A 12,231-nucleotide genomic window follows, 5' to 3' on the forward strand; every position below is an offset into this window, starting at 1 on the left:
AAGCACAAATGTTTGGCCAAAAATTCGTTGAACTCGTATAAAGGCAAGCTAATTCATTGGTTCACTCGCATCGGAACTCGGAAGAGCTTGAGTTATTTAAAGATACATCACCAAAGCTCTTGAGCAAATTCGAAGCTCCTCCCTCCCCTCTCACGTCTCTCTTAGAATCGTAGAACTCAATGGCGTCACGGGACAAGAAACCTTCCAAGCCCTCTAGCAGCATAGCCGGTGGCATACGCACGCTCTCCGATCTGACAGCGACTCAGATGGCCCTCAGCGACTCGGACAACGACTCGGATGGCCCTAAGGAGTACTATACTGGTGGCGAGAAGAGGTCCTCCATCTAAACCCTAGCTTTCATACACTATAAATCGAGTTTTCATCTCCACTGATTGAAAATCGTACTTCCAGTTCTTTTATCTGTATTAGATCTTTGATTAGCATATTTTCCCTGTTCGAATAATTATGCTTTAATGAGCTTGATGCGTTTTCTGGTTCAAAATGTTCTAATGACCTATTTGGTGGCCCGGGATATTTTGATTTTTAAGATAATATTGATGCAGTGAAGGTAAGTGATACATATCGCTTAACTTTCAAGTGAAACGGTAAGAAAATTATGATTGTTTGAATTCGAGCTGTACTGGGAACTAATATGTGTAATTATTAAAGTTCATTAAGGGCTACATTTACATGATTGGCTCAACTTAGAGATGCATGTTTGTCATCATTTTAATAGTGTTGGATTTTCTAGGTTCTTTGTACTGATTTATTAAATAGTAATTCTACGTATAACTGTGAAGTGTGTAATCGTTTTGAAAAAGAATGAAGTTCACTATTAAAAAATTAATTTTTTTTATGTGGTTCCTATATTTTATTCATTTTTTTCAAAACGATTCCATGACAGTTGCACAATTCACAGTTGCAAATATCTTTTCTCTTTATTGAAAGATACTGTGTATCAAGCTATATCACAATATAGAAATGCTTCTTGTATTGCTAACAGCGTTCTCATCCGGTTCCATATCCTCCCTTTATAGACTCTATATTTTAGGGAAAAGTTTAGGGTTTGCACCCAAAACCTCTCTCTATTCAAATCCCTAAATTAGGGATGAGATTTTTGGATGCTAAAGTGGTTTCCCATATACTGTACATCCTCAATCGTGATTTTGGTTCTTGGTCCATCATTGGTCCCCACGTCTTCTTCTTTCTCGACGGTTGGGTGCCTTCATTCGTATTACCCCTCCCTCGCAATGCAACCACCATCGACGGTGGCCTCTGCATCGGCAATTTTTGTAAGTCCTCATATCCCTCACTCTCGATTTTCTCCATAGCTGGATTCCCCCATTCTTTATCACACATTCTATTATGTTTTGGCTTCCTCCATGGCTGGACTTTGTAAGAATCGGGATCCTTCATGGCTAGCCACTGAGCTTCTCTATCGCATTTCATTTTCGAGATCCCCCATGGCTGGACTCCATCATTCTCTCTCTCACAAATCCAATACGCTTAAAGTAAACTGTATGCTTTCATCTGAGATCTGTTCTTGGTTGTATGTATTTGGATTTTTTATATATTACATTGCACTGAGATTTGTTCTTGCTAACTCATGACCCTAGTTTTTTTTGGATCTCCCATTTTATCTGCCATCCGAAGTTGCATTTGGGGGTTTCTCTGATCTTTGTAAGATATGGTTTCTTTGTTATTTGTGAATTAACTATGAGCTTTGTGGGATTCTTTGTTCTTTTTTAATTAACTATACCATTCGTAGCTTTTTTTTTGCATTGAGATCTTTGTAAGCTGCATTTTTTCTACAGTAGCATTTGTTATTTGTGGGTTGCACTATTTCTGGTTCTGCACTATTTCTGAAATTGTGCACTGATGAGAGAAATTTCAATTATTGGTTTGTAATTGCTATTATATTTTACTTTTCTATCTATTGATTGATAACTTGCTATATGCTCAAATATTCAACTAGTAATGTAGAGGGTGTTTTGTTTAGGGAAGAAGTGTCGATTCTCCTTCATTTATTCATTTAGGGAAGAAGTATTTTGTTTTATAATTGAATTCATTGGAACATGTTTTGATTATATTTCTTTATGGTTTCAATCCCTGGAAATCTTGTTGGCAACCATTCCAGTGAGCATGTTTTATAATTGAATTCTCCAAGGAGCATGTTTTATGCTAATTTCCATATCTTTTATCATCTTTATCTTTCTTTTCATGCTGATTTCCACCTTTATCATTTAGAGCATGTTTCATTTTTCACCTTTATCTTTCTTTTCATGTTGATTTCCATGTCCTTTGCTTTGTTGTTTTAATTCTCTCTAATCCAACACTCTTTTGCTTTGTTGTTTTCTTTCTCAATAATTATTGCTTCTCTCATTCCCTTGTGTTTGGTTCTTCCTCTGTTGGGTCCTTTGTAGCGTTTGGTATCGATCAATAATTATTTCTCAAGGAGGCTGCATATCTAGTGTAAGGCTGTGATAATGGTTCTAATTTGTATTTGGGAGGTTAATTCACAAGTGTTAATGGGGCCCAATCGATATGGCAGAATAATCATAACCCGGATGGCCACCAAGTATTTTGTGATAGTTTTTGCAAAAGGCAACTGGAGTTTAAGGTTTTGTAGTCATTTGAGATTGGGTTCCTATCTTACGCATGCTGTAAATAAAAAACCATTCTGAACCTCTTGGAACACACATTCTTTATGGAACCGGATGGGAAGGCTCTTATTTAGCATGATGATTCTATCGCTTTACTATCACTATTTGTTTCTTAGTAACTAGGATTTATTCATGTGATCTTCATTTATTCGACACAAACATCTAGCATTATTTTCTGTTGTGATCATTACATTCTGACTTTCTGATTTCTGTTTCTATGTTGTTATTCATTTTACATGCTGCTCAGTATTGGATTAGAAAATTCTGATTTAACCCATATATTGATTACCTCATTTCTGTTTTGACAAGGTATTGTGATGTTTGCTTGTTGATTTCCTGCTGTTTGGATTTTAGAAGTTGAAGAAGCTGATTTTGCATGCTCATTTCCTACTCTAACATTTATGTGACAGTTCTATTTGTTCCTGTACAACATGCTGTAAGGCCCAAGGCAAGCTAGCAGAAGAGATTGTTGCGCTGAGGAAGCTCATGCATACTCTTTTAGAGGAGTCACATGCTCAGGAGAAAGAACTTTTTCGGTTTAAGGTCGAGAATATGGAATATGATCGAAAAAGAAAGGAGAATAAAATTCGACAAGAGGACGAGAGACTGAGGTTGGAGGCCGAGAAACTAGAAATGGCTCGGAAGGAAGCGAATGAGAGAGTAGAGAGAGATCGATTGGAGAGAGATGAGCGAATAATGATGATCGATGTGAATAAATTGTGTGGACTGCAACAGAAATATTTCGTCCAACTTCAAATGGAAATCTACGGGAAACTCTTCTAATTAGAAAATAAAATAAAATGGAAATAAACAGATATATACATCATGAAATTTATTTGTTATTGAGGCCAAGTATAATTTTATAATTTGTACAATTTCTTATTTACACTGAGATTGAGGTTGGCTATTATTGAGACTAAGACTGAGATTTTTTTATGGGGTTAAAACATCTATTCTAGAAGCATAAAGATGTCGCTTTATGGATTTTTGTGCATGGATAGAAAGAAAAAGGAAATTGGGCATTACAACTACTCAAAATATTATAGATAATGAATATATTACAATAACAATATGCATGTTCCAGAAAAAAATATGTTTAAGGGAATGGAAATTGGAAAAGCAGGAATATATAGTCACTACTAATCAGGAGATAAAATGATGGATTGCTACTAGTCTACATTTAGGAATACAATTGTCATTGATGTTCAATTAGATCTGCTTAGAGCTGATGATGTGTCGAGTTGTCTCTAATTTATTTCATGATGACGCTAAATGAAGTCCATAAGTTAGGTTGTAGGATTGCGCGACAGTTCTAGAATATCATCATTAATTTGATCAAACTCAATGTTCAAACCTTAATTATCATCACGCTTATCTTCAATAATCATATCATGTAGAATAACTCATGCTTTCATTATATTTATTAGGACCTTGATCTTGAACATTCGTGAAGGTCCACGAACGATTGTAAATCGTTGTTAGAGGAGCACGACCTCAGGCCAATTTCATGAAAATAAAATCTCTCTAGCAAATTTATATCGTTATGTGAACTAGACAATCCAAAAAATTCATGTCATATCCAATGATCATACGAAACAACTGCTTCTAAAATAATAGTTAGTTCAAGACTGTGACCGGAGTACATGTATTTCCAGGCAGCAAGACAGTTTTTCACTTCCAATGCGTGCAATCAATACTTCTGAGCATCCTTGGGATTCAACGTTGTTCACCAATCACGAGCAATCGAGCAATATCATTAGCATTTGAATACCACAAATATTCATTAGAAAAAATATTTACAATTGTCTGCACAAATTTTGTAGACTCTCAATTGCGGTGCTTTCTCCAATCCGTATGTATTCATCCATAAAACCACCAGTTACTCTGTATGCAAGCATTCTAATGGCAGCGGTTATCTTTTTGCATAGAAGATAAATCCAGTCTTTCAGCAGTATCTCTTCTTTGGATGAAATAGGGTTCGTAAGCCTCAACCTCATGTTGAATACAAATAAATAGCAGACAACTCATTAGAAATCTCCTTTGAAAGAGATTCGAGGGATATACTGGTTCTTTTGCAAAGTAGTCGTGAAATAGCTGTTCATGCCCTTGAATATGATCACGTCGAATATACTTACGACGTTGGCGGTTGCCACCACGCCTCGATGTTGATCCGTTATCGTCATTAAGAACAACATCCAACTCATTTTTAGATGATAAGTCAAGCAACAACTTGTGAAATAACGAACGAGCTATTTGATGAAGAGAGTGGAAGATGAGGCCAAAATTTGAAAATTTCTCTTTAAGATGAAATCAAACTTAGGTTCATGAGAATATGAGAATGTGAACGAAACCAAAAGCCCTATTTATACAAAAAAAATGTTGTCATTGAAGAAAATACAAAAAATGTTACCGTTAGAGAAATAACAACAAAAGTTAGCGTTGGAGAAAAGACAACAAATGTTACCATTGGCGGAAGGACAAAAAATATTGTCCGTTTGATGGAGGACAAAAAATGTTATAGTCGTCACACGGAGAAGGTGTGTTACTGTTGGAGAAAGGAAAAAAAATATTACCTTTAGATAAAAGGACAAAAATTGTTACCGTAAGACAATGCAAATCAAATATTACCGTTATATATGCGGACAAAACATATTCAAAAATATGATTGCGTTGGAAATCACACATATTCAAAAAAAAATTATTTGTAATACTGTAATAATTTAAAAAGTATTATTGTATCCGGGAAAAAATTTGCATAAAATGTTTACAAATTAGTATAATGTGATATTTGAAAACAAGAGGAAAATACAAAAGAGTTAGTAGTTAGGAATGGAAATGGAAGTGAGAGAAAAAACTAATAGAGAAAGAATAGAAAAAGTTATTTTAATAGAATATGGAAATGATAGGAAATGAGATGTAGAAGGTTTTTGAAAGATGGGTAAAATTTAAGATAAAATTTTAGGAATGGTATATTTTAATTAAAATTTAAGAAATTTTATAGGGAACCAGATGTGAATGCTCTAACATCTGTAATATTAAGAGCTCGTTTCGAATCAAAGAGTATTTCATCTTATCTCATCTCATCATTACAACTTTACCAAATTATCACACAAAATATAGTAAACAATTTAATTTTTTCAAATCTCAATTCAACTTTTTCAAATCTTAAAACAATAATAATATTAAAAAATAATATTCTAATAATATTTATTCAACTTTTAATTTTCATTTTAAACCATATCATCTCAACCCTAAATCCATACGAGTCCTAATAATTGCAGTGGGATGCTTGTCCAAGATCCCTCGAGGGCTAATGATGTGGATGCCATCTTTAATCTAGCTAGACAATTGGGAGCAGTTGAAGGGCCCATTGAACAACTTGGTCCTTCAAGCTCAAGCAACTTTACAGGAACTGGTCGATTACTTTCGGGGGAAACTGCACAAGCTGCTCCTCGGCAGCTTGAGAGAGCTTTGTTCACAACATTGTTTTCTGGAGTAATGGTTTCACTGTAAATGATTGTCCTTTGAGGAGGTTGGACGATCCTGAAAATGCATCTTTCTTAGAGGTAATAATCACCATGGTTTTGAATTCTTTGAAAAACAAAAGAACAAGAAGAATCAGAAACAGAATATTGCCCCCACGGGTTTCTGCTAGAGTCAAATGGATTCTGTTTATTTTTTCAGCATTTGTTAGTTGCAAAGAAAAGAAAAGAACTTGTATTGCAGACTTAAATTTGGCATGCAGTCTTATCTTTCCCTGTTCGTACTGAGTTAATATGGATGAATTTGATAGTGATCCTTTAGATTGATGTTTAATACTTGACTTTATGTTGTTGCTTTTTTCTGTTCACTGGGTAACCCCGGCATTAGGAGTTGGTTTCTCCCACTCTTCTACAAATTTTCATTAGTGGCCATGCTGTAGTTTTGATTCTGTTACATCTCTATGCAGAGTATCGGAAACTCTAAATGCCCTAAAGAGCTTGAACCTGCAGATAGGAGGTCCTCGGTTCATGTTAATCTGATATGAAGAAATGAGAACTGCCCTGTGAGTACTGTTCATTTATTTTGTTGCGTTGCTTTCTTTGTCATGATATGAGACCAGAGTCCAATTACGTGGTCTTACCTGGTAGAATTTTATAGCTAGTCGCTCGATGATTGTTGAAGCGTACACCTGGTCAGTGTATTTCAAAAGTGGAGTCGTAATGTATCTGTTAATGCATCTATGTGCTCTCAAGAGCGATAAAATGTCATTGACTCTAGGTTCCAGTGCAGGATATGAAATATTATAGAATAATCACTCAATGATCATTGAAGTGTACCCCTGGTCAGTGTATTACAATAATGAAGTCGTATTGCATCTGTTAATGCATCCATGTGCTTTCAAGTGCATGTCCTTGATATTTTATTTCATGCAGGATCCAGAGAGGCTCCATGTTCCATTTCAGTGTGTGGGGACACTGGGGAGAACTCTAGGTAGTAGCTCTGCTCCAGTAGTGACACCTGAGCCTACTGTTGCTTCCACCACACTCAACTCTGCTCCAACACCTTCCACAGGCCTGGTTGTGGATGAAGCATTGCCATCAACCTCCATTCAGCTTAGATTGGCCGATGGTACCCGCATGGTAGCACATTTTAATTACCACCATACAATCAATGACATTCGCTCCTTCATTGATGCATCTAGGCCTGGAGGTGCAAGGAATTATCATCTTCAGATGATGGGATTCCCTCCCAATCTTCTTGGTGATTCAACTCAGACAATTGAGCAGGCAAATCTCGGTAACTCAGTTGTTATCCAGAAATTCTGGCTGGCTTCAATCAGATCTTTGCTCTCTGGTCATTACATTATAGGTATTTAAGAGAAGTGAACCAGTTCCATCTACTTGAGATAACCCTGAGTGTGTATTGAGAAGTCGAGGAATTGCTTGAAATCTCCTGATTTGACCATTTCTGTTGAAAATTAGAAATGAAATTGTGATTCATATTGCTTGAAATGCATCGAGCCTTTTTTTGTGGCATTATTTTACTAGTTAATTAGTTTAGTCTTGCTGCTTTGTAGGACCTATTGTGATAATGGAATTGTAGTGAGCTTTTGAGATCCTGCTTTCTATTCATGTGCTCTTGCTACTGTGAACGAGACTTCAGTTGGGTCTGGACAAATACCTTTTATAATTTATGGTATTGGAGTTAAAAACGTAGTCCTGACGTGTAGGATATTTCCTATTGAAGCTTAGGAAACGACTGTTGTAAGACTGTTTTTTATGCAATCCAATTAGGAAACTGCATTTGAGGAATTTGATACAATTTCCTACGTCCTTATCCTTCATGTGATCATAAGGGAAAGTATACTTTGGACAAAAGAGATGACAAAGGACTAACTACTTGAGGAGAGCAAAACCATCGAACTACCATTGCCCCTCTGGCCTTTATATACTGGCATGCAGTGAGCCACATGCACACGTCGAAATGGTGATCTGAAGTTGGTGATCAGTGATGGATCGACGGACAACTAGACTATTAGAGGTTTGTATAAAAATGCCTGGTCAAAAGAGGACCGAAAAGCATGGTTTGGAGGTGGTGCATGGCGGCCATGCTCGATGTGATGGTGAGTGGCTGCCACACGCTAGTATTTTGTGGCGGCTGATGGTTGAAGATGGTAAAGAAAAGAACAACAATTCTAATTTTGTATACATAGAAAGCATGTAGTACTTAAGAGGAATGAACAAAAAGAAGGGGGAGGGGGGATGGAAATAAGCCAGGGGAAACGGTCGGTTCTAGCTAGGGAGTGGCCGAGAGTAGTTTCTTCCTACACTATTAACACACAACCCTTCCAAAATTGATATCAGATTTGGGGTTTGGCTGTTGGCAGCAGTAGATATGCTAACTCCCAGCAATTCAGTTCCCCAGGGAGTTCGAGTTTTGGCTTGACATCAATTCAGTTCTACACCTCATGGAAAGTCCCGAGCGAGCCCAAACAATGTTTTTCTGCATTAACCCATGCATCACTCACTGGGCTGTGCCAATTAGTTGCTTTATTTGTGGGTTTTGTTTAAAATGCATGCCACACTTTTTACAAAACAGTGATTAGAGACACCATAATTGTCTGAAGGATGCTCTCATGTAACATGATTTGCTTGACTTTTGAAACTCTCCTTTGTAACTAACTATCTCGTTCCTGTTCTATAGAAAATGAAAACTTTTTCACCCTCTCTCTCCTCTTTTCTTCCCCATCTAAAGACGACTACTGAAACTACAGGAAGTTTATATGCAATTTCAAGTGTGGATTAATGTGATGTTGAAACTCAAAGGTGCACAAAAATGTTCATGCTCATGCTCGCATGGCTCCATGATATCGTTGATTGGAAAGGTAGGAGCCAGGAGGGCTGGAATTGGAAAGCTGGGAACCATATAGGGAGGCATCTCACTCGCCCGAATAGTTTATCTCCATTCATAGTGGCATCGATTAGACAATAAATAAATAAAAGCGATACCATTGTCGGCCAAAAGAAGAAGTCTATAAAGGGAGTCATTTTAAAATGTCATGACTCAAGACACAAGATCCAGAGGCCAAGTTTTAGAACAAACAATAAGGTGTATTATGGTTGAAAATAAACCTTTCCTTTTATGCAAAGTTGTGAATCGAAGAGCAATATTGAGAGACAACATTAATTTAATGTGATTGGCACCCACTTTCCAATCAGTAGTGTCATCCCATCCAAAGTTCCTCAAAGTCAAATTAATTTGGATGGTTCTGCAATTCCTAAATCAAAATTATGATTCTTGGGATATTGACTTTTTTAGGTCTTGAATTCTATCTTCAAACAATATTTCAATATTTACTCACTTGTATTTAGTTTGATGATTTTAATTGAACCATGATACAAACACAGGCAAGTTGCACCACTTTCTCATGCGTCTAGTATCAATGGTTTTAATTTAGGTGTCGTTTGATAGTAAGTTGAGATGTGATGGTTTTAGATGAGTTGAATAAAATATTGTTAGAATTTTATTTTTTTAATATTATTATTGTTTTGAAATTTGAAAAAGTTGAATCATTTATTATATTTTGGGATAAAGACAAGATACAAAATTCTCATCTCATATCATCTTAACATTACAATTTTTTCAAATTTTTACACAAAATATAATAAATAATTAAACTTTTTCAAATCTCAATTTAACTTTCTCATATCTCAAAACAATAATAATATTAAAAAATAATATTTTAAATTTTTATCTAAAATCAAAAATTATCATCTCACTCTCCAAACTTACGTAAAAATTTAAAAAAATTGTAATGATAAGATTAATTGAGATCACTTATCAATCTAAACGGGATCTAATAATTTTAGTATATTTAAGTCTCGTACAGTCTCTTAGAAAGAAAAACGAAGATGATGATTTTTTATTTGAATTCTAAGTGTACCACTACCACACATTTTTTTTTTTAAATGAATTATAGGAGACTATGTAAGTTTTAAAATTGTGCAATTATTTTTTTATAGAATTAATATAATTTAATAAATAAGCTCTCAATGGAAGACAGGAATGCTTGGAATCTTGGATTGTGTTTGCACACATGCAATATTTGCAATGCGTACTTAATTGGACCAGCAACTGAAGTATTTGTTTGTTTCTTTGTTTCTCTAAAATGGGCATCCATCCCGTACTCCATTATTTATTATATTCATCCTAAATCATTTACTGCATGAGTTTCTATAGGTGGTTTGGATTCAGAGATGAATTGAAATAGATTGAAATGGTTTGTGAATAGTAGAATAAAAGTTAAATTATTTATTATATTTTATATAAAAATTTGAAAAAATTATTTTAAAATTTAAAAAAGTTGAATTATTTATTATATTTAGTGTGAGAATTTAAAAAAATTATAATGATAAGACGAGGTGAATTATAAATACAAACGAGGCCTTAATATTTAATTTTTAAATAAATAGATATTATTAATGGCCAAAAACAGAAACCCAATAAAATAATTTAATATTCTTTATAGTAATGTCAGCGTGTCAAAATCAACTAGTGTTGCTTGAAAGAATGATTATCTCCATGTTATACACCACTCCTAACAGTACTGCCTAAATTAATGTCAATCTTTTTGGTGATCCATTAATCGTAAAAGCATTGATAATCATTGATCTATTAGCCTAAGCCAGAGAAAAGGAGGTCTAAGATAGTCTCCAAGCATGTGATAATCATTGATATCTTCCATATCTTCGAGATGGCTGCGTTTGGATCATAAAATACTCTCAATTCATTTCAACTCATCATTACAACTTTTTTAAATCCCAACACAAAATATAATAAACAATTCAACTTTTTCAAATCTCAAAATAATAATAATATTAAAAAATAATATTCTAATAATATTTTATCATCTCAACTCAACTCAACTCAACTCGCTTCAACATCCAAACTCACCCATCTCCAAGATGCCAATTTTTTTTCTTTACTTTTTTTTTTAATTACAATTATCTTGAAAAGTTATATTAAATTTTTTTTAATTTTAAAATAAAAATTATGTTTTAACAATATATTAACTTTATAATTTTTTTACTTATTTTTTTTTTTATCATTTTCTAAAATTTCATAAAATATATTAATTCAAATCGTTTTACTGACTAAAGCCCTAGTTGATTGTTTGGAACTTAAAAAATGAATAAAAGGAAAATCAAACGTGTTTTTTGGAGAGTAAAATCAAACACTAAGATTACTTATTATCTTAAATCCGTAGTTTTTAGTCTCATTTGCTTCTTTAAAAGATCATATTTGAAATGTGGTCATATTAATATGATTAAAAATATTTTATTTATTTTTTCTAAAACATAGATAATGAGAACAGGGCTCGGTCTTGGTTTGACCGAAGTTTGCTGATCACAACAGTATCTTGAAGTTGCATGCAAAGTTTGATCTACATATCTCACAAATATAGGAAAATGGTAGTATGATTATCAAATATTACCAAATATGTCAGGTCATATATTTTTATTTTATTTTTTAAATTTTTTTAAATAATTAAGAAAGTAACTATTAGTGAATTTATATATTTTTTTTTTCTTAATAGTTAAGAAAGTTTAAAAAATGTTTTAAGGAAAAAAAAAATCATTTGTACTAACACATTTGATGGTTACATTTTGTAGCCACCCTAACATTTTACTCATTTTATTTTCTAAAACAATCAGATTGACAATTAAAATAATATTTTGTATTAAATGAACATATAGCAAAATAAATATTATCTAATTTTGACACTTTGATTATTTTTAGATCATTTTTATTTAAAAAATAATAAAAAATTAATGGACAATATCTACTTGTTATAATGAAATAAAAAAGTGGTAAGTATAATTTTTCACACATTCAACATTTAAAGCAGAAGGTTGTCACATTAATTATTAATTGACTTCGACGTACGTACTTACGTACAATAGTTGTTGCCGGATTTCGACAAATGTTTGCCACATTTATTGATTTTCACGGACAACAGTGGTTGCCGGATTTCCAATAGATACGAACTAATTTGAGTAATAATATTTTCCCCAAAAAAAAAAAA

General features: G+C 33.8%; 1 protein-coding gene and 1 pseudogene across 1 annotated transcript; both read left to right on the forward strand.

The window, feature by feature from the left end:
* On the forward strand, positions 1 to 3,505 carry LOC118343661. The gene is made up of 2 exons (XM_018952759.2): positions 1 to 334; positions 3,074 to 3,505. Exons 1-2 carry the CDS (start codon positions 180 to 182, stop codon positions 3,444 to 3,446), a joined length of 528 nt encoding a protein of 175 aa, XP_018808304.1. The 5' UTR covers positions 1 to 179; the 3' UTR covers positions 3,447 to 3,505.
* Positions 3,506 to 5,948: 2,443 nt separating this feature from the next.
* Positions 5,949 to 7,522, forward strand: LOC108981539 (annotated as a pseudogene).
* The last annotated feature ends 4,709 nt before the right edge of the window (positions 7,523 to 12,231 follow it).

Source organism: Juglans regia, chromosome 4, assembly GCF_001411555.2.
Source record: "Juglans regia cultivar Chandler chromosome 4, Walnut 2.0, whole genome shotgun sequence".
Taxonomy (NCBI): domain Eukaryota; kingdom Viridiplantae; phylum Streptophyta; class Magnoliopsida; order Fagales; family Juglandaceae; genus Juglans; species Juglans regia.